At 45.4% G+C, this 24,174-nt stretch overlaps 1 protein-coding gene across 1 annotated transcript; it reads right to left on the bottom strand.

The window, feature by feature from the left end:
• Positions 1-8,386: 8,386 nt before the first annotated feature.
• On the bottom strand, positions 8,387-23,264 carry tlcd4b (TLC domain containing 4b). The gene is made up of 7 exons (XM_079177159.1): positions 23,126-23,264; positions 20,028-20,180; positions 18,039-18,128; positions 13,854-13,912; positions 13,140-13,234; positions 12,979-13,052; positions 8,387-12,853 (listed from the first exon to the last, which is right to left on the bottom strand). The coding sequence occupies exons 2-7, from the start codon at positions 20,171-20,173 to the stop codon at positions 12,505-12,507; spliced, it is 813 nt and encodes a 270-aa protein (XP_079033285.1). The 5' UTR covers positions 20,174-20,180; positions 23,126-23,264; the 3' UTR covers positions 8,387-12,504.
• Positions 23,265-24,174: the final 910 nt, after the last annotated feature.

Here is a 24,174-nt window from a genome sequence, read left to right as displayed (position 1 = left end):
GCGTTTCACTGTCAATAACAAACAAGTTCCCCGTTTGATGTTACTATACAATATATTCTGTGATCAATTAAATATTACAATAAACCTAAGAGTACAACTAGAAATATTACAATTATATAAAATATGTTTAAAAAAAAATAAAACAGCATTTAAAAATACTATTGCTTGGGCCAAATTATAATAATGGGTGTAACAATAGTTACAACAATAATAATCATTACCGAAAGGCTACACTTTGGCACAGCAGTGCTTTGAGCTTAATGAGGTTGATAGGATTTTTTTTTGGTCATTAACAAAAGTTTGACCTGATGATGGGACAAGATGAAAAGTTCAGTTGAATTTATCCTCTGGGGACCTTGGATACCTGCGGTAAATTTCAATTCAATTTCAATTAAATAACTTTGTCAAAATATTTCACTTAACACCAAAAACCTTATTGTGGCACGAGATGAGAGGAGATCACTAAAGTCATTCAGATTCATCATCTGGAAACCATGAACCACGTCTGTACAACACAATCCCGCTGGTAGATGTCGAGCCATTGTATTGCATAATTAACACCTTGAGCTGCTGGTTTTGCAAAAAAAGGAAAACTCAGAGCACCATGGTATAGCCGAGTGTTCAGCACACGCGACGTATTGTCAGTCAATACGCTTGATCCTCTGGGGACCATGACATGTCTGTACCAAACGGCAATCCATCCAATAGTTGTTGAGATACTTCAGTCAGGACCAAAGTGTTCGACTGTTATCATCCAACATACAGCCTTTAGCCACTAGTCTGGCTACAAATATATATATTTTTGACCATATATTTGTGTTAAGTTATCCTAAAAGCTAAGATTTACATTGGGTCATTTTTGAACTGTGCGTGTCTGAAATATACTACTGTTGCATTTTGGGGGTAGAGAGGGTCGTCCAGTAACCGCAAGGTTGCCGGTTCGATCCTTGGCTACCACATGTCCTGTGGCGAGGTGTCCCCGAGCAAGACACTGAACCCCTAACTGCTTCCCGGGTGCTTCTCAAGAGCAGCCCACTGCTCCCTATATGGGGATGGGTTAAATGCAGAGAACTTTTTTCAATGTTTAATTTAAGATTGCTTTTAACATTTCAGCTTTCATATCAACTCTGAGAGACGGGTCACGTTTTGTGGAGTTACAAGGTTAGATTGTTGACAAACTTTTGATTTCCACCACACGTTCTTCCTCAGCAGATAGAGTTGCTCATGTCATCATGGAAATCGTAGATTCAAATTTCGACTCCTCCGAGAACTACGGGGACTTCTCGTCCATGTCGTAACTTCTTTGTGGGCCTTGGAAACAGCGGCGGCAGCAATCACACGATCTGACCACAAGGTCCGTTTAAAAGCTGTTTTGGAGCTTTCGATCGTATCAAATGATCGTTTTTAATCCCCACCTTTAAGCCAACGTGGACGAAATGGTCCAAATGGAAATTTCAACATCTACAGTTCCACAACAACTGGGCATCCTCCGTCTGCCGGGGAATAATGTGGGATATGGTCGAAAGCTCTACAACAGCTGCTAAATCCATGTTCCATACTACAGATTATCACTCAGTATCTTTCATGTGTAATTTCACAATTCATTAGCCAAGCACCGTGGTGCCCACACACGCTTTGGTTTCACATGGATAATGTTGTCTCTTTATTGATAATTCATCATTTAAAACTCACAATTAAGGCACTGCATTTGTTATTACCATAGAGAGAATCTTGACAAATTCATGTGAATGGCTCTCAGTTAAAAATGAAGATAAGATAAGATAGACTTTATTGTCCCGAAGGAAATTTGTCTTGGAAACATACATACAGTGTCTGCTGTTAAAACAATACAAGTAACATATTGCATACATACATTACATACACAGACTGTCGGCAGTCCACATACCCGCACACACAGTACCTACTGTACATGCAAAAGACTACCACCAGGCAACAAATACATTTCACACCTGTAGTGTATAGTTAAGATAATAAAAATACAAAAATGAATTTAAGAAAAAAATCTGTGTTACAGGGGTTAAGCTCTGGCTAGCTTGCCATTTAGGGCTTTGATGGACAAGGGGACAAAGGAGTTCTTAAAGCGGTTGAGCCTGCACTTGGGGACTCTGAAGCGTCTGCCTGAGGGAAGAAGCTGATATTCAGGGTGGAGGACATGAGTGGGGAAAAGATTAAAAAAATGAAAGAAATAAACAGAAATAAAACATTTACATGAAAACAGGAAACTGGAGGAGGATGATGTCACAATGATGTCACGATGATGTTAAAGAGAGGTGAGCACCAGCATGGGACGTCTGAGGTGTCTAACCGCAGGAAGATAGTTTTCTGAATTTTCAACTTAAATCCCATATTGTTTTTCATTTTATCTATATATATATATATATATATATATATATATATACTGTATATACACTCCTGTGGGACTGACGCAGCATATTTCACATTCGTTTGACTGTGCGTGGAAGCTACTGTGGAGCGCCTGATGTAACTCTGGGAGCAATGAGGTGGTTTTCCTGTTTTACTTCAGTGCGTTGCTTCCCTCTCCCCAGGCAGGCGGATGACAAGGAAAGGAATGCAGCAGATTCAGGGGGTCTGTGGAGTGGAGTGTCGGGGGGGGGCTCTAATGACAGCATGATTCAACCCCTGCTTTCACTATTTGTGTGTGTGTGTGTGTGTGTGTGTCACTTCCAGACACATGGCCGGCATGCTGGAGAGGAACACTCCAGAAAGGCCCGGGATGGATGACAGAGGGACCCATATGTGGCTGCACTGGCGGCGATAGACAATGAAAGACTACTGGACACACACTGTTACCCAGTGACAATGCAACGGGCTTCAGTCGGTCAGTGGAGGACTCGTACACTCAGGCAGCAGAAAATAATGACGGTCTGCATGAGTGACTTTCATTGACCCCCAACGCGATGTAGCACACTGCTGCTGTGATGTTTCACTGTCCTCTTGGATAGCTATGTGACTCAAGAATTAAAAAAAAAAAAACAGACATCACCTCAATGTTACCTGCAGGAAATATGGAAAAGTCCAACTTCAGTTTCAGGAGTCCAGTACTTTATTAATATTGATCCGAGAGCATCAAATGCACTTTGGAGCATGAAGCGGGATCGATGAATCTGCGAACGGGATACTAACAAATATACATGATATCTTATCCCTCGTGTTGAGGAACCAATAGGTTGAGTACTGAGAGAAGTAAAACTGAAAACAGCAGGATGAGCTCCAAGGGTGTAGCTACCAGCGAGAACACCGAGGCCATGCACGCCTTCATGTTTCTGGGACTTTAGGGGGCTTAAATCTCTGGAGAGGAAGTGGATATTTTGTAATTACGCATTTGAAGACTGATTTTTATGGATCAAATATCTTTAAATGTGAGTAGTATATATATATATCTCCATCAGATATGCTGTATATACTGGCACTGTGAGATAGAATTTATAGGAAGTAAACATGGACAGTTACATTTACAAACGAATAAGGCAAGAAAAACGAAAACAAGAAAAGGCTACATTTTCTGAATGAAGTTGAAGCGTGCTCAGAGGTTCAAATGTCAGCTGATGACTGTTATTAGCATGACTGCATCCAGCTCGTCAAACCTGTCTGGTGTGCAGCTACTAGAGAAGCTTCGCATGTACTGCTTCCCTTTCCCGCTAGTCTGCTGTCTGATTGTGAGGTCAGGCTGATCTGGGATCAGCTCTTTCTCCTCTAAACTTCTCCTCTCAAACGGTTCTTGGAGGAGAAGTGCTCGCGCTGGCGCTCGCGCTCCCCTGTAGAGACTAGTCCTGACGTGACGCGCAGCTCGGGCCGTACAAATGTGGCTCCATGCTGAATGTATTGGACTCCGCTGATTGGCTACATTGTATGTCACACATTTTAGCGATTGGCTGAACTGCTACATAGACCCGCCTCCTGTGGGCCGTTCTTCCAGCACCCCAGCGCTGCTGAGACATGCAGACAGGCGGAGAGGTCGGGCAGGAAAAGCATATATTTTGCGCAGATATCATATTTTACACATATTACTGGGTGATTCCATATTTCAAAACCACAAATATTGACAATTTGTATAATTTATTATACAATAAATATATTATTATGATATAATAATAATTATTATATATTATTATTATTTATTTGCTGTGGCTCAAGGGGGTCCGTGCCCTAGCGCCCTCTATGGGCCAGCCACCACTGCACCTGCCTGAAAACCATTTAAATTCCCGTTGAAGCTGAAGGGCCAGAGGCGCGTGTGTGCATTGGAGCTGGAGTTTCAGTTTGTATGTAAACACTGACAGAAGTCCAAGCGTCAATTTATATTCTGTAATTACACATGGCGGGGATTTGAAGGCGTGTTTAGACATTGTTTAGACTAAATATCTTGACATTTGAAGAGAAAAAAAAATCCTGAGATTAATAAAAAATATTAAATATAATAAATAAATTGAGTGTTTCTCCACCAGAATGATCTCCTGGAAGTGTGGAGAAGGCTTGTTGAAAGGGAGTATAACTGAAAGGTCAAACTGATGAAGAACATTAGAAAAGATGCTCTTACGTTGATGCTGTTGGCACAGTTGGGATTTTAGACACATGACCTCAGTCTTTTATGGCCCTGATGAGCTCAGCGCACCAATAACCTGCTAATAATCAAGTTAAAGTGCAATTAAAAAGAAATGCAGCAGCATCGTAACAGACCTCGTAAACTGGTTAATCTCCCGTTCTCATACCATTGCAATATAGTAAAACGTTTCATTTTTGTATTTAATAATGAACCAAGATTGACGTATTTTATCAAAGCACAGCGGATTACCATAAACAGCCTGTCGGAATATAAAATTCTGCACACAAAAAAATTCAAAGTCATGCTCGTCTATGCACAGTCGCATTCCCTCCCTCTCTCTCTCACTCACACACACACACACACACACACACATCAGGCGAGGGTCTTGTAAACATTTCACTGAGAGGAGAAGAAGAAGCACACACATGGAATTTGGACACTTTATTTGGGCATGATGGGAGAAGGGAGGGGCCTGAGTGGACCATGTGAGGGATAGAGATGTAACGTCTTGTGAAAGAGAAATCCCTCGCACTAAAAATAAGAGACTACAGTCAGATATTTACTGCTGCGGTGGGCTTTGCTGTTTATGTTGGCTCAAAGTTAATCTGACACTTGGCCATTAGGCTACCTCTGGATACATTCATTGTGTTGCAAAACGTCATGCGGATGGTAGCCGATGAGTAAAGGGGCCTCGTTTAGGGAAAAGATAGTAAATGTGTCCAATTTTGTATTTATCAACTGGAGGGAGAAAGCCTGTGATAATGTGCTGTGTATTTACAATACCGTTACTTTAGATAGCCGTCTGTGTTTTATGAGAGCACGTTTTTGGAGAGCTTAGTTCGGATGGCACGACCTGTAATCAATCCAGCAACGCAAACAAAAGGAGCAGTTTAACCGTTTGATTTCTTATTTCTAATAGGACGATAATGGGACAGGACTGGTTGAATAAAGAGACGTGTGGTGTTACGGAGGCTTGAGGTTGAGGATGAATCATGAGTCATGAAATTTGACGAGCTGCAGACAGAGTTTTATTAAGGACCGAAACTTTTTAGGAAGTAAGATGCAAAAACACAGACAGGGTAGAAGGGGGGAGGAGATGGGGAGGGAGATTAGTGCCGTTTGAGAAACTCAGAAGAGCATTTCTACAGTAAGCCGCCCCCCCCCTCTCTCCTCCACCCACCGACCCCTCTCCCCTCTCTGACTCTGTCTGGCTATTTATGGTAGAAGGCCTCATGATCCTGCGCAGCTCAGGGGGAGTCATGAAGGCTGAGTTCACAGCATCGTAATTCCAACCTGACGCTACAGTAGGACAGGAAGCATCAAACAAACCTGGATTTGGCCGATAAAACCACAAGCGGCAACTCGGCTCAGTCACAAAGTCCAGTTAGTGTGCTCGCCTTCAGCGATACATGCTCATATTTAGACTTTAATTATCATGATTACACTTTCTGTCCTTCAACTTCCTCAACATACTCCAAAATGGTTGAATGCTTTCTTTAAACTCCATGAAGATGAAATTTCAAGACAAGTTCTGTTTACAAAAAATAAATCTAGAAAAAAATGTGACGCCGGGCTGACACTTCAACTACTTTCACCCGTTACGTGTCAATGTGAGACTTGAACTGACTTGTTCAGTTTAGGAATCCACTTTGACGCTTTCATGTCGACTGACATTTAAAAAGGTACCAATCTTTTACTCTTTAACTGCTTTCACCACTTAGGGCGACCGTAGTTAAGTGGAGAGCAGGGCCGTCCTTCAATCAGAGAATCGGCGGTTCGCTCCCCGGATCCATGTCTGAAAAAAGTGCTAAATGACTGTAATGTAACTTATACGTCAACAAACACTATTTCCTCTGTTCGATACTTCAAAAGACGCTTCAAACCCTTTCAGGTCTCAGGTCTGTGCCTTTCAACAAAAGGTTGGTTGAAATTAAACTTCTTTGCCTCGAATAACACCCTTTGTGCATGCACGATTTACGTCAACTGAAACTTCGACTAGGTTTCATTCACACATCAACCGCAGTCATACTTAACTCTTCAGCTTTTATCTTTTACCTTAGCTGCTTTCACTGGTGACACTATTAATATATTATCCCTTGATATTTTTTCTGCATTCATCTCTTACACGTCAACTGACAATTTAATGTCAACTGCTTTTCACCAAAGGGTTGAACTCTTCTAGCCAAAACGTTCACTGCTCACACAGCTTCTTTCAACTGCTGTCATACTTCCACTTCAATTGACATCACTTTTTTTTTTGTTTATACATTTGCATCGACACCGATTCCTCTCAGGACATCCATAGCTCACACTTCCCATCAGTTTATCGCTTATGCTTCGACCAACATTTAAACTTTTTTCAGTCCTTGAACTTCAACTGAAGCTTCAAAATGTTTCAGCTCTTCCACTTCCACTTCATTCAGCGCTTACACTTAAACTTTTAGCACTTTGCATTTGAACTCCTGTTTAATTTTTTTCAGCACATTTAAATTTCCTTCAGACAATTTAGGCCTTTCTAGTTAGTACCAGAGGACTCGTAATGCAGCACGAAACAGAAACTTTACACGCTTTCAGTTGTGTTTGTCACGCGTTTGAATCTCGGCCCTCACTCGCGGGCTTGTGACATCTTTGGCGAGGAATCTGGTAACAGTTAGGTGCTGCTTGTTAACAAACTGGTTTATTAAAAGTCCTTACGATCGACTCTGGCTGAGGCTTTAAGTACCTTGTAAAATCGGCTCCGTTTATTGCCTCTCCAAAAGTCTGGAATGTGGATTTTTCGGTATGTTTTTGTTTCCCCTAAGTCTGGGAACAGTCTTCAGTATAAATTCCTCCTGAAATAGGAATATCCCTCAAATCTATTTATTTATTTTTTACATAACTACAACTTGCTCAATGTAGCGACTCACGTGGAGCAAACCAAACGCGAAAAAAAACGGAGAAGATACTTGACATTTACAGACATGAATAATGACGTTAAAACGCCTCACAAACACAGTTGAGGGAAGGTAAACCCCAGAAGGAGACTGTGGCTCTCTCTCTCTCTCTCTTTCTTTCTTTATCGCAGAATCAGCCACACAACGAGAACGGCGGAAACACGGATGTGTGCGCACCTCACGTGCTTCTCTGCGTGCGTTTGGTAATCCGACGAAGTGACCGAATCGGGTGATGACAGACGGTGTGTGTGTTTTTGTAACACGCAGGTGTGTTTATCTGTGTCTACACCACGCGCGGGTGATGATGTCCACCCCCCTCGTGGGTGAGTGAAGTCGAACGGTCAGCCTACAACAACCACGAATGTGTGGCCGAGGTGAGCAGGAGGACATTTTCATTGAGTCTGTTATGTGACCATGTTTGGTAAAGCTCCTCAGGCACGGTCTCTGAACAAAGCCCCCCTTGACCGATTGGCGCACACGAGATGGTTTCAACCCCCCCCCTCCCTCCCTCCAAATCTCTCCCTTTTCACGCTCCTTGTTAATCCTCTCGTTTCACCCTTTCATCTCGGTTTGAAGGTGTCAGTCTGTGCTACCTTTCCCACTTTTTTGTCACACACACACACACACACACACACACACGCACACGCACACACGCACGCACGCACGCAGACGAACGAGCGGACCAGCTCAGTGCGCCGCTGTCCGGATGATTTACACCGCGCACCAGCGGTTATTCCCGGTGCTGACGTCACGGCTCCAACCGAGGAATGTGATGTATTGGGAGTAAAAAGGAAACTTAGGTTAGGTATAAGTATAAACATTCAACTGTAAAGTCAAAATGAGAAAAAAAAAAGAAAAAGAGTCAAGCCACTGTTTTCCTCCTGCCTTCAACTTTATTGAAGAGCAACACGTTCAAGTATAAGTCTCAGCTTTCAGCACTACAGTTACATGATCATTAGTAGTGGTCATTGAGGACGAAGGTAACGCTCAGACAACACAAAGGCCTGCGTTTAGTGTAGGCCGTTTCACATTTAAAATCTCCAGAAAACAAAAAGAAGAAGACCGATCATAACAAGAAATTGCATTGCGTTAAAAGACAAAATAAAAACAGAAGATAACAGTGAGAGGGGGGGGGGACGACGACGACGACGACGACGACACAAGCCGCACTGGCAATTCATTCAAAAGAAGAAGAAAACGAAGGTTTGTGTGAGATTTTTCCAGTCATCATTATACAAATGCCTTCACGGTCACCGCACTGAAATTCAACCCTCTGCATTTGTCATTGTACGCCCTCGGATCAAACCTGACATCAAAAGATCGAACAACAGAAATGGGGGGCAAAAATAATAAAACAGTTGCCAAAGTACCATGTGTGACTTTGAGAAGACCGACAGAGTGTATTTACACTGTTTTAAGTACCAGATTCTGATGCAGCTCCGTTATAACGTACCTAAGAAAGAAGAGACGCCCCGTCATCCAAATGACACAAAACAGGACCAGAGGTTTGAATTAGTACAGTGTGCATCTGGTTTCAATACTTGATCACGGATATATACAGTTTTGTATATACCTTTATAATATATATATATATATGTATGTATATATATATATTTAAATATATTCATTATATTATATAATGAACGTTGGCCTCCCCAAAGAAACAAAGGCAATGTGGTTGTTCTAACCTGATACAATACAGATCACGGTCGTACAATAGCAGCCTCTTCATCAATTCATTCCGTCGATTCTTCCAAACATCCCGAGGGGGTGAGATACGGCACAAACATCAGGTCTTGAAATGAATTCTGTAGAAAACCCTGACGAAATACAAAAAAACCTCTCAGTTCGTCCAGTCCGCGGAGACAAGATTCGCAATTTCTCACGTATGTAGTTTTTAAAAACTTTTGTGCACGAGCCCTGGTACTCGGTCTGAACTCTACAGACGGCTAAAAGTGCAGGACGCTGCCGCGGGAAGTGAGATCTCCCACAGTGGAGTCAAACTAGTATCACACAGCTACGCCACCGATATTACAGTTTGTTTTTATTCTACAACTATTCACAGCTTTGAGTTTAGGAGGCCCGGAGAAATGTTAAGAGATGTTCGCCTTCCCCGATCGACTACCTGTATATTCTAAAAATAATAATAATTAATATATATATATCTATAGATATAGATATATATATCTATATCTATATAGCTTCTCATTCTGATCGCCTAGGACACTGTGAGCCCATCTTAATGCCACTAATAACCCATCATTAGGGGGGAGGGCACAAAAATCAACACATCAAAACTCCCCGAAAAGAGAGGGGTCAGTTTTGGATTATAATACTTGGCCGGATTAATCGTTGTGCAGGCAGATTATTAAAATATATACAAAGAGTATACTCATGGAATACAGGGGAGATACATCAGAAAGTCATGCTGGATCCAATCCACTGTGTTGGGGGTTAAAAGAAAAAAAGAAAAAAGGCACAAGATACTGTAGCCCCTCCTCTGTGGTGACAGACAGAAACACAGGAGATCGCTGAGTCAGTGTGCTTTATAGATCCACAGTGAAAATCCAGCTACAGATACAAAGACTTAAAGGGGGACTCCACCGACTACACATCAAACGGCTACATATGTGGGGGGGAAAGAAAGAAGCTACAGCCTCATCTCTTGAGGGCCTCGGCGCCACGTTAGCCGCTACTAGCGCACCCGAATATCTGACGGAACGGTGAGCGGTTGGGTTGCATTGTGGGTAATTTGGACCCCAGGTTTCGACAAGGAAAGAGAGAGTGTGGGAATAAAAAGACAATAATGTGCGTTTCAATACACCGGTTTGTATGTGCGTTTTTAATTCCCACATTCAAACAGACTGAAAACACTGGTAATAAAAAATATTGCAAAAAATGTTTTCACATTCGGCTTTTGGCGGAATAGTTTACGCACGAGTCATTCTGTTGGACTTTTGGTCAGGAAATTGAAAATGAAAGTTTTTGCGCTACATTTGGATGGAAACTTGGCTACAATGTGTCGATTCTCAGTGGATTCTGAGTCGCCAACGCTAAATCGGTGGAGTGCGCCTTTAAGTAAAAAAAAGGAAAACAGGAGTACACACGTGCCAGCACATTTTGTCGTGAATCCGAAACATCCTCTGTCTGCTGACTGCGGAGACCTCGTGGATTCGTAAAAAAACAAAGTAGTGCCGAGTGGCGTACGGAGAATGTGGTGATGATTCAGCCACACGGTGTGCAGAAGGAGCCCCCGCACAGCGCCTGTGTGTATATATACTGTACAGACATGCAGGAGGAGAAAGGAATCAAAAAACACGCATGCATTCAAAACGCTCCGAGAGGCAAAAAACACTGTTTTGGAAGACAACCCCTCCCCCCCCCACCAGATTAAGCATTAGATGAATTCATATTTAGATGTTACTCATCTATCTTGATTATTCTCTAAGGCATCGCAGAAATACGTCAATCTTACCATGCTGTGTAGTGATGATTTACAGTTTGTACAAAAGAAAACTAAAACAAACAAAGAAACATGCAGATTGCCACGTTGCTCTCGACAGCGACGGTCACGGATTGGTGCGTCCTAATTTATGAATTCGATATTAGAAAAATGTCATATTGCTAGCATTCCTACTGCTGACATTCTTCAAAAATAAAAAGCACCATGTCAGTGTTTTAGAAGGGCGTCAGATACCGTGAATAGCACTCTATGCTACAAACTGTTTTCCCCCACTCCTACCCTAAATTAGAGTCTCAGAGACACTGAGAACAAGAGGAGATGAGGGGAAGTGTAAAAGCCTCCAGGGGGGTGTTTCTCCAGAAAGATAGCGCTCTGTGTCAGAGCATCAGCCGGGGGGGGGGGGGGGGGGAACCGTCCCTCTGAATCAGTGATATCACAACAGATAACATTTCAAAAGGCTAAAATCCCTCTTTACAGTAGAAAGAAAACAACAAAAAAGTTGATTGACGGAGTCTCTGTAAGGCCGGGGGAGAGGTAGAACAAAAACCGAACGTTTCCGAGCTGGACGGAGGAGCCCTGTCCAGTGAGGCAGAGGGTTGCCATGATGCAATATCCTACACTACACAGTGATGCCGATGAATACTGAAAAGGCAAAACCGTCCTGCGAGGAGCCGAGGATGTTGGGGAGTGCGTCTTTTTCTCTTCTGCATGCATATTTGTTTAAATTATATATATATAAAATCCAAATTGTGAGGAGTTTGAGGGGCATGGCTGGTGATATCAGCAGGCGCCACTTGTTACACGGAGGCCACAGCAGGTGATACTGTAGAAGAGGCATTGTGGTGTTTTTCTGTCTCTTTTTTTTGTTTGTTTTTTGTTTGTTTTTTTTTACTTGTGAGGTCTGATGAGTTTTAAGACAAGAGCCCTGTAGATTCACAAAAACGCCGTATGGATCTAATGCAAGGGAGTCGCCCCCCCCCCCCCCCCCGCGGGCGCCGTCTCCCGGATGGACGGAGCGGAATTAGGGGCCTCGAGCTCTGTTGGACTTTGGCGAGCTCGTTTCCTCCAGCGTTTTATTGCTTTCCTGTCTTTCGCAGGCACTTCAGAGGATTGGGCTTTGGCTGAAGTCGAAGCATGAGAGGAGGTGAGAGAGGAATGGTGGTGGTGGTGGCGGCGAGGGGACAAAACGTTTTTATTTTTTTTTTAAATGTGCTTGCGAGCTCTAGCTCGTCGTCTGCGACCGGGGGAGCCGTCACCCGGGCATGGCCGACACTGAGGCCGCAAAGGGCCGACGCTCGAAGGAGTCAGAGAGCGGTCTCTTTGTCTCGTGTCGGGGTCAGGACCTGTCGGCCCGGTCCGCTAGCCGACTATGAGGAGATCAAGGGGCTGAGATTGGTGGATCGGAGGGTGTGGGTGGGAGGAACGCCGAGGCTAGAGCAACAGAGAGAGGCTGCGAGGGTTCCTGGGTGTCCAGCCTCACCTGCCCGCTCGTGTCCGTGTCTACACATCCAGCGCTCTGCACCGCTTCAGTCCGTGTGGTTGTTGACGGGCTTCCCGTCCGCCGGGGCCTCCTTCTCCGCTCCGTCCTTGGGCTTTCGCCCGCTCCGCCCGGTCAGCACCTTGTAGCAGCCGCGGGCGATCTTATACATCCAGATGGTGTTCAAGATGTCCAGGGCGATGCAGGAGGTGATCCAGGCCACCTGGGCGCCCAGGCCCAGCCGCGCAAATTCCTCCGTGCCGAAGGTGGCGAAGACGCTGCCCCAGTACGACGGCATGACGGCGGTGCGCACCAGGAAGAAAACCGCCGCCATCGCGACGCCGTTCACCACCACCAGGCGGTCCGAGCGCGGGTACTTCAACTGCTCGAAGAACCACCTGGGGGGGGGGGGGGGGGGGGGGGGGGGGGGGAGAAGGTGACGATTAGAAATGAGCATCTGTCACACAGTAAAACAAAGAAACGGAGGTGATGTGTGGACCAACACAAGGTTGTTCAGACTCACCTTTGGTTCACAAACGGCGTGGACAGCTCTGAAATGAGGCGGAAGTTGGCAAAGTAAGGAAGCACGCCTCGCGTCTGCAAAGACGAGCAACGTGACACAAACACATTACTATGTATGAACAATCTAGTGTCTCCAAATGCTTCTGAAGTTCAAACACTCACCAGCACGTATCCGTATGCATAGAGCGCCGCCAAGTGGTGACAGACGAAAAAGCTGTCCCCCATGGTGCTCCAGTTACAGGCCAGCAGCACGAGGTCTAGAGGACAGAGGGGGCACGCCGGTCACAACGATTAGGGTTATGTGGGCGACTGCACCAGAACACGAGAGCAAGAACGGAACATGTTTATTCTAGACCGTGGTCATAACCTTCACTTTCTAAAAACAGTCGGAGTCAAGTGTACCAGGGGTAGACCAAATACTCCTTTTGACATATTCAATATTATTATCTTTGAAAAGTCTCGTGTCAAAGTGCAGATCGCTGGGTCTCTCATGCAGCCGACAATGCATTCTGTTTTAAAATTGACCGGCGTCGCGTTGGTGTTTGCGACTATAATCAATTTACCTCAAGGAGAAGCAACTAAGCAAGTGAAAAGGGGAAAAGGTTAGAATGTGACGGAAACATTTGTAGAAGTTCAATTTCTAAACAGCAGTCTAAAGGCAAGCACACAGAGCATGAAAGGCCCTTCATCACTCATACTGTTCCCTTTGACGTATGAAAAAAACATCTTTGTTTTTGGATCAATGCTCAACTTAAAGTCAGTTTAAAGTCCCGTACACACACACACACACACACACACTCACAAACTGACCGGCTGCCGTCACAGACTGCGCACTGGAAGAAATGATCAACAGGAAAACAAACAAAAATAGCTCACCGTAAAGGAGGTAACCACAGGTTATGGCCACGTTTAGTTTGACGAGGCTGGGGTCACCCCTGTGGGGGAAAAAGCACAGAACCCTGTGTGAGAGAGGGAGCGTTCAAACGCTCGGCGTGAGGAGAGGGAGCCGCTTACCATTCCCGGAGAAAACCTAAGAGCGCTCGCAACCGCGCGCCTCTGATTGATGCAATTTTTACAAATGACTTTATGTGACTGTGAATCGAGCAGAACGCTCATTCGGGGATGACTGATGCTGATGTGCCGACTGTGATGCACCGTTAGGTCTTGATTAAAAAGAAAGGGCTTTGTTCGTGGTGCGTCCATAACTGATCTTCTTTTTGTTTTGATTTGTTTCTGAACAATCGGTACCGACGCGCTCCGGTGACAAATGAACTCTGCTCAGACAGACACCCGACCCCGCTCACAATGTATCGTATGGCGAATGACACGGCTGACCGCTTGTGTAACAGGACCCCCCACGTCACACATACTGTACAAACACAGATATACAGACCATGTGAGGACACACACACACACACACACACACACACACACACACACACACACACACACACACACACACACTCACATGCATCTGTACTATACAACAGCTAACCCTCACTCCCCCCCAGAAGACCCTGAACGCACCGCTGTCAAAAGTGATCCCGCACCTTCGCTATAGGCGCTTTGACCTTGAGTGCACACGAGTGGAATGTATGAAAATATGAAATTGTTGTCGGCCTCTGGTCGCCTCGTCAGTGAAGCGCACCGTGTTCTTGCTCTCCGATTGTGCGTCTCATCTCACTAAGAGAGAGCTGCTGTTAACTGATCGGTTGTATCACTTTACCTCTGCACTTGAAATGCAGAGGGCAAATATAAGATTGGATGTCCCCCCCCCCCCCCCCCCCCCCCCCTCCCTACACATAAAGTCTGCCATCAACAACCAAGAGTCCAAAGGCTTCATGATAATCACATCAGTGTGATCCAGCTTCAGCTCATTAGATGTACAGCAAACCCACGCTCCTCTCACTGGAGGGTGAACTGACTGGTATTTGGCAGGCGGAGGGGAAGAAAGAAAGAAAGAAAGAAAGCGAGAGAGAGAGAGAGCGAGAGAGAGACTTTCACACAGGAAGTGCTGCAGTAGTGCTGACTCAACAGGCCTCATGCAAGAACCACTCATCTGAATTCAAGTGTTTGTTCCTTTACGGACGTTTTATAATGACATCACTTCTGAGCTTACATGGGTTTCAGATTTTGGTATTTATTTATTTATTATTCTGTAAATCTTTCAACCTGGAACTTGAGGTTAAAAAGCGCTATATAATTAAAAATATAACTATGATGATTATTAGTGTTTGAACGATTTCGGAGAACTTGTCACATTCACTAGTTCGGTTCAGATTATTTGGACGTGAGGTTGTTTGAGGTACTTTGTGGAGAAACAGGAGCAGCAGCATGAAGGCAAATCAAAGCACTGTTGTGGACATCAATATTAATATCGCTTTAAGTGTTCGCTGTATTTGACCTGCTTTACATTGCTGTCAGACAGCCCCAGTTTTACAGGGTTAGTTCGGATTCACCAAAGTCTCACGCTAAACAAACTGGTGCACCAGCAACTCCAGTGTTCTGCAATGTAAAGTTCCTGTTTTTGTCGAAGGAGTCTTGCGGTTTAATTTGCCCGTAGAAAAAAGGGCTTTCCGGCGGCGAGGTAAAGCGATAGAAATATTCTAAATATTCTGACAGATTCTTTTTGAGGTGTCTAAAATACATTTCTGCTGCCCCCGTCCACAGCAGTACAGCCTTCCTCCTGCGCTGGTACTCACTGTCTGTTTCTCCAAACTGGAGGCGTGCCGACCGCCATCTACTGTAAGAAACACACCGGTGGTGGAGAAGTAGATTTCATAATCAGAGAGTCTGCTTCTCTCCGCAGGGGGACAATAATACAAATATTCATATAACAATGATAATGCCTTCATCTGAATGATTAAGGCAAAATACAAATTAATGTAAAGTTGACCATATCAGTTTTTATTCTATACGTATTTTTAACAATTCAGTAGCAGCTGAGCTGTAGTTACGGGTCCTTTACACCGCGGGGGGGGGGGGGGGGGGGGGGGGGTTAGGTTGCCTGAGACTAAAGTTGACAACCGTGAGAGAAACGCAGTAAAGTCTCTGGACCGTGTGACACGTGACCAATGACAGCTCGCAGCTGCTGCTGCTGCTGCTGCTGCTACGACCATGGTCTACAAACCGATCGGAGTAGAGCATGAAATATATAGAGGACACTGGCTGATGCATTGTTATCTCATGAGTCCCCATTCTGAAATCAATTAAGGGAGGAAACACAATTTGTTTGGTTTCTGTGAGCCAATTTCTGACCGCATGACTTTTAACTCTGTGGTGTGAACAGAGGCTGATAGGACGTGTGGGAATAGTCCAAGTTAAATATTATATCTAAACCAGCTCGACCAGCTCATTAGTGGATTATGATAACAGCCAAAAGGCCTGTGTGCTGCCAGTGAGAGTGACACTCCGAAAGAGACTGAAAACAATGCGGGGTTGTTGTTGTTGTTGTAGTAGCGGTCAGGCTCTGAGCTACCGGAGAGCAGAGCAGCCGGGGGAGAACAATGCGGCTGTGTGACGGGTCTTAATGATGCTGTAATACAGTCGGACTGACGGGAGAATTATCGCTTGCGCCACTCGGCTGCCAACAAGATCAGCTTTGGAGGCATTAGGGACACTGCTGGGGATCAGGTAGGTGCCCGTAAGTTTAGCAAGAGGAGAGGGGGGGGGGGGGGGGGGGATACGCCTGGTCGAAGCAAACTGCAAGGCTCGAGTTGGAACACCAAAAAAAGTTATGACAAAGAGGCTTTGGAGAGGAGGGCTCAGATACTATAAGCACCTGAACACATGAAGATTGGTAGAAGGGAGAGAGAGAGAGCCCCCCCCCCCCCAATCGTTCCTCTCCCACCTTCTCTTTAACACCCAACCCCCCCTTTTCGCTCCATCAGCGATGCTGGCCCGGGACCGACGCCTGACACCATGAGAGCGAGGTGCGCTGCATTGATTCGACAGCCAGAGATGTAGAGTGCAACGGACAGCTAGAGGCCGGAGGGGGGTCCATATGAAGAGAGATGGAGAGATGGAGAGAGAGAGAGAGGAAGGAGGGGGTAAGAGCACCAGGCTGCTGCTGTTTGCTATGAAAAGGAGCCTTGTTGGAGGATTCTAGTCTAGTCTGCTCGAGAGCCAGAGAGGAAGCGAAACAGAGGGGAAAAGAAAAGAAAGAAGAAGAAGAAGAAGAAGAAGAAGAAGAAGAAGAAGAAGAAGAAGAAGAAGAAGAAGAAGAAGAGTGCAAGAATAGGATGGAGGAGTAAGAGACGGCAAGGTGAGGAGTTATACTTAAAAAAAAAAAAGAAAAAAAAAAAGATTGAGATATTGGGGAGGAGAAATCACCATTTCTCTTTTTCCAGAACTCATTGGTGCAAATAACACAGTCAGCAGTAGCAGAGAGAGAGAGAGAGACGACAGTAAAGGCAATAATCAAAGGCTAAATCTACTGAATGTACAACTCCCCAGAGACTCCACTGACATATTAGACCCATCTCCCCTCCCCTCCTCTCCTCTCTTTCATTCTGATGAAGGGAACGCCGTCGCCATCTCTCCAAAAGGTTTTAACCAACCCCGACGACTCCCTCCCACCTCCCTGTTTCCTCCCGTCCCCTGTGAGCCGTCGTGCCTGCTGCTCTGAAAAGGCTGATGTGAGGAGACCGGTTTCTCCTAAAAGCGGAAAACGCCTAAAGCATTTATTATTTTAAAGCCTGCCAAAATCACAAAGGTTAATGTGTCGCCCCGCCCCCCCCCATAGGTTTGCAGCAGAACTGCTTCTGTGTTTATAGGGTTGTATTTGTTTTCATGTCACATCTTCTCCAGCCGTGTTTCATTGGATTATAGGGTTGTTGGATATTTTATTTATGAACGAAACGTTCCAGAGCTGAACAGTAAGGGTTGCCCATGGCAACCATTTTGATATAAAAGAATAGGAGTAGCAGTTTTAATATTTGTTAAATGAGTGATATTTCATTATTGCCGTTTCAGTCAGAACCAGAATAAGCTGCGCGTGAGTTGGTGCATCAGCAGCAGCCACTTTAAGAAATGTGTGTTCGGGCTTTCTGTTCCTCTTACCAGACGGGGTTGGCGTTGACGACGTCATCGAACCACAGGATGTACAGACAGAACAACCCCACGACCAGAGCGTGCACAGTCGACACCAGCCTGGGGACGCACACACACACACACACACACACACACACACACACACACAAACACAAGAACAAAGTGGTCAACACGATGTGAAATAACAGTTTCTTCTTCTTCTTTCGGCTGTGAGGGGATCTTTTTCCATTCAATATTCCACCCAGCCTTAACTGATCCCGTATGGAAATCTGATTTTATGATCTGCATACTTGATTTCAAGTTTTTTTTTTTTTTTAAAGGCCCAGACCAGGGATCGAACCCGGAGCCCTGAGCGGAGGCTGATTAGGTCTCCAGGGTCTTGATAACAGTGTGTATTTAATTGCATCTACGTTATCCCCCAAGTCCACGTAGCGGTGACTTCTTCTTTATCAGGCCTGATACAGTATCGCCCCCTGACCTTTGGAGTTGTTATCTGTTCGACTGAAGAGATACTTCAGAGAGGCCAGTGGCCCTTATCGCTGCTTCGCCAGAAACACAGGTCCTCCACGGTCGTCACGCTGCCCCGAGGGGGAACAGCAGTTCACTGTCCGCTGGGGCCAAGGCTCCTTTACTACCTCTGAATCACTGCGAAGAGTCTAAAAACGGAACGTCCATAGAGGAACTTGTGCCAAAGGACGTGTCAATGCAGCCGATCTCTAGTTCCAGTGTCTGCATGGAGAAGCTTTCTATTATACAGCTGTCAAGTAGTCACAGCTAAGAAGAGAAAAAGACAAAGAAATCAACCACGGTCTTCTCGATTGTGCGGCTGTGCGTCAATACTAGACGGTCGAACCGGCTCCCTCTTTGGAAACGCTTCCTCTCTCTCTTCCCCTTGCACATAAGTCGCGGTTACATAAACACAACACGCTGACAAACAGAGAGCTGGCTGTTATGCAACAGCAGGGCCACTCTGAAGTGAAGCATCAGTGTCTGGCCTTTTCATTGGTGGATACACCCCGTACGTTCACATGAGGAAGGCTAATGCTAACTATAGCTGAATGAATGAATGAAGGCTGTTTTTGTGGAGGCAAAAGGGACAAAACAAGAAGTTATGCAACTACAAGTCATCGCGCTCTGAACTTCACCCCCGAAGCTTCAGCTTGACACACACACACACACACACACACACACACACACACACACACACACACACACACACACACACACACACACACACACACACACACACACACACACACACACACACACACACGTTTTGTCAGGAGGTCACGACTTTGCAATGTTACGCAACGGTATTATTAGGAACTGGTAGGGAAGCGCGTCTCAGCAGGTCTACGGGGCAATCAGTGATACCGCGACGAACATGTTTACGTTCATTGCGTCAGTGTCAAGGAAACAGTAACAATTGAGTGAAACTACTAAATGCTAGTGGGTGTCCTCTCACTAAAAGGTCTGTCACATCCAATATAGGAATAACAAACGATGTTGTCTGTTAAAAACAATAATTGTTACATTCAGGCGTCAATGCACACAGAGCTCAGTGACGCGTCTGTTCCCACTTGACAAAGTCTAAGAGATGAGTGCTACAATGCACCAACGGGGGAGTCTGAAAACCTTTCCGTGGGATAGAATTAAATTGCTGTTTATTAGTGTGTGTTGGACGTCACAATGAGCCTCGGCTGGTGATGGATAATACTTTTTAAAAATGGTTTTACACTTGGGGGAAATACCCTTAGTTGCTTCCCTGCCGAGAGTCAGATAATTAATACTGCTCTCGTGTCTGTTTAGTAAATATGAAGATGGGGCTCTTTATATGAGCACAGAGTTAAAATAGTGGCTGCCTCTGTCAGAGAGGGAGCTTTAGAGGTGCTGCTATTTTGCTTCCTTTAGGCAGAGCCCGGCTAGCCGTGTGTGTTTGCAGGCGTTACGGCACTTAACAGATGAAATAAATAGACAATTAAAAAGACAGTGGCACACCTGGAGTTCCACTCCGTGAGCTTGGTGGAGGGCAGCCGTCCGTAACCCGGCGTGATGACGGTGGAGAGACGCGGGCTGACCACCGAGAAGAGGAGCTGGAAAGTCACGAAGCTGCCAGCTACCACGGTCAACTCTCTCGTCTCCATCACTCACCTAAACACGAGGAGGAGGAGGAGGAGGAGGAGGAGGAGAGGAAGGGGAAGAGAGGAGAGGAGAGGGGGGGGTGGGCAGGGGGACAGGGAGGGGGACACACATGGACAGGTTCAGTCGAGGACTCTCAGTCATCCTGGGCGGAGCCAGAGGCGGAGCCAGAGGAGGAGCCGAGGCGGCGGTTGGGTGAGAGGGTGAAGCGGCACCCTGTGTGGTTCATCCAGTCCACAAAGAAAAGAAGAAAAGGAAAGAGGGTGTGTTTGTGTGTATGGGGGGTGGAGATATATATATATATATAAATATATATATATATATATATATATAAGCCAAAGACATGGGCTGTCTAATGCGAGTGACATGAGAGCTTTAGACAAGCGGGGCAGTTCATAGAAGGGTGGGAGAGAATTAAAGGTGCTACAGTTGAGGGAAAAATACAGAGTGGCAAAAAAAAAAAAAAACAGAAAGAAAAAAAGTTGTTGGCTGTTGTGAATACAGTGCACAGCATTTTAGACAGGAATAAAAGGTCTCCATTTATATGCATATTTTGCAAGAGGATTACAGTGATTTGTTTAGGCCTACTAGAAATCCCTGAAAAGAAAACACAAGGCTGAGCGGGGAGAGAAAAGAGGATTGTCAAGATGGAGACAGGTTCAGATCATCGGAGGCAGTGGAAGAAGTTTTGAGGGAGTTATTCTACTTCAACAATGCCCTTTATTCTGCTTATATCCATGTTTTTAAATCATCTGTATACTAGACATTTGGTTTGTTTTCATTGTGCCGATTTATCTCGCAGATTTAAGCATCATCCGCGTTGGAAGTAGCAGACCAGAAACCGATACAAATCTACACTAATGAGGACAAACACAGGATGTAGACGTGCGAAGCAGCTGTGTGTAAACACATGCGCGTGCACACTGAAGAGATCTGTTTACTCTCCCTCTTAGGTCAACAAACTAAAGGCCTGTCTTCTTCAAATCACAGGCAATCAGCAGAGACGGCCTGAAATTTGTTCACAATGGTCTTTTTTTCCTCCGACCCGGTTAAATAGACAAAAAGTGGAAAGAATTGTTTTGAATTACACAAAGTTGTAGATTGACGTAACCGTACTCCTGTCGGTTTGCTCGAATTCCAGAGCAAAAATAATTCTGACTGTGTCCTGAGCCACCGGATGCTTCGGGGTCAACATCTCGCATGCTTCATTCCTAAAATAGACAAAATAAAGACCTTAGTTTGAGCAATCTGTTGCTCTCAACTGGGACTGGGGACTAGAAATCCTGCTGACATCGCAAGCAGATCGTGACCGCCTCTTCCTCGTTTCCATCTTTTATTTTTGCTGCTGACAAAAACAAAAAACAAAAAAAAGTCATCAGCTGCCTTCGTTTCTCAGCTTCCACCACCCCACCTGTCACAACCGCAACGACAGCAAAAAAACGGTCCAGACACCGAGAAAAAGGTCACAGCGGACGGTGAAATGCATAGTCATCGTGACCTCTCACTTGTTCCTTAGCCGTTACAACATACCGGGCTTATTGCTGGTCTGGACTCTGGCCCGAGGAATGCGTTCAAATTCTGAATTCACAGAAATGAGCCGTTTAAACCCACTTACTCCAGGAGAGGCGGCGATTAGGGTTGTGTAAGGTAAAGATTACTACCGGTATACAGTCCATTACACAACATGAATTAAGTTATATATTTACCCTAAAAATGCCCAATGTTGTACGCACCACGCAAAGGGAACAAAAGCACAATAAGCAACGAGCTGTTTGAAGAAAACAAGAGCCACGAGCGAAACCCATCAATTCAAATACTACCATTCAAGATTACAGCTTTGCTCGGAGCCACCAGAGGCAATATTCACAACTATTTTCCGCTTGATCTTTAGAAAACAAAACATCAGAGAAAAAAAAAAAGTTTCCCACAAATGCAGCTCCTACTTCATTAAGCTTCCCAGTGTTCCCCATCCACTCTAGGAACTGGCATGTTGAACAGGGGAAGCTGAGGCAGTTCTTCTTAGGGAAGCCACACTACTCTTTAGAGCCTGTCATTGTCTCCAGCAGCAGCTATGCACATTCCTGGGCCACGCTGATCATTTGCAGCATGTGCCTGAATAATTCAGTGGCATTCTTCACCTGGCAGGCTGGTTCACACTGCCCCATGGGAGGAGGAGGATGAGGAGGAGGCGCCGGCGTGCAGAGAGCCTCCTCACTGCGGTTGACAGCCACGCTACGCCGTCCACGTCTCACCTTGTTCCACCGGGCCGATCTTGCCACTGTCAGCAAACCGTGACCCCGGTGACATATCGACCAAACATAAATAATAGCGGTTCAATCCCCCCCCCCATCCTCCTCGGTCCTTTCGAAAAGCTACCCCCCCCCCCCCTTCCCCTCTCTGTCTACCGCATTGCTACACCAGACCGATGGGTTTGACTCGCCTCTCTCTCTCCGTAGCCGCTCTCGTAGCACAAAACCTCGGCACGCCTGGTCTTCACGAATGTCCGCAGGCCAGGGTGGCTCATGACAGGAATATACCAACGATTATCTCCGTTTAAAACCAGACAGATGTGTTTACGGTTAGCATACAGAGTCTTTACAGCGAGGAGACGCTCCCCCTCTGGAGGAGTGTTGTGCACCCTCCGCCACAATAGCGCCGTTAAGGTACACGTTAAACACAGCCTTAAAAACACACACATAAGCCGGGTCAGGTGTTGAACGAGTTGTAACAAGAAGCAGAGCCCCGGCGGGTGAGACACGCGACCCACTTGAGATTCAGGGGGCAAAGTTGTCGGCTAAAACGGGAAGGCTACGTATGCTGTTGTTGCTGCCACTGACGAGGCGAGAGGCATGTAGCGGTCCCAAGATTCGTACGGCTAAATAGTACCTGAATTGTGCGAGATAAACACAGCACGCCTTCATATGTAAGGTGGAAGGCAGGCGGGAGAGCTCGGTTACCTGCTGTCCGTCGCATAGGTCTGTGTAGGCGGGTAGGCTCCCGTTTAGCCGCCGTCTTCTCCACTTTCTTACAACTTGACGTTAGCTAGCAAGTCGGCTAAACTGACACAGCCCGCTGGCTCTCGCTCTGCGACCCCTGGAAGGAAAGAGAGAGAGAGAGCGAAGGGGAGGGAGGGAAGCCTCCTCTGCTACGCGAACAATGGCGCGTCCCAACCAGCCACTACGACCAGGAGAAGGGGGTGAAATGGCTTTCCCTCACAGCTTCATTTCCTGACTGCCATGCGTTTCGATTAATGAGTCCGGCAAAAAAGTTTTTTTAGCCGTTTTATTTTGGCGTTCACAGTAAGGACTGACCGGTGACGTCGACATGTACCCACCCCTCGTGCACACGCCCCCAACCCCCTCCACCCGACAGAGGCTACACCCACGAGGAACAAAGGCCATGTAATATTAATGATGATAACATGCACCAACCGTAAATAGTGCAGAATTAAAGGACCACGCCAACCAAATGTAGCCCATTCACTACAAATCACTATTCAACATTAGAATCATTGTGCTGGGTTTGAATTAACTGTCTACTCTTCCAGGCATCCGGTGGTTTCCATTTATATCCATAGATAAATCTATAAATAGACTCTGGAAACTTGAGTTCTTATCAAGTCATATTGTCATTATGTGGCAACACGGTCCAACCTTCTTCTTTTTTTTAAATCAATCTGCACTGTAACTGCATATTCATAATCATCATACAACCACACAGTTGTAACGTGTGACAGAAACAAATGCAGGCCTTGTGGTCTCTGTGATTGATGACGAGGCTCAAGCTAGTTTTAGTCTCCTACAAGTGCAACGACTGCTGACCAATGGCAGTCTGCAATGTGAAAAAGAAAATACATCATGTGATCCATCTCAACTTGTAAACATAAACTTCTATAAATGATGAATTATGCAATCTTTCTTTTTGATCTTTTCATGCAATTCAATGTGGCAAAAAAAAATGTTGCCAAAGCATCAACATACAAAAGTACACAGTAATATTGCAATGC

The sequence above is a fragment of the Pholis gunnellus genome (assembly GCF_910591455.1).
Source record: "Pholis gunnellus genome assembly, chromosome: 17".
In the NCBI taxonomy this organism is placed as follows: Eukaryota; Metazoa; Chordata; class Actinopteri; order Perciformes; family Pholidae; genus Pholis; species Pholis gunnellus.
The sequence above is the reverse complement of the archived record's forward strand: the minus strand, read 5'-3'. Positions and strand labels throughout refer to the sequence as shown.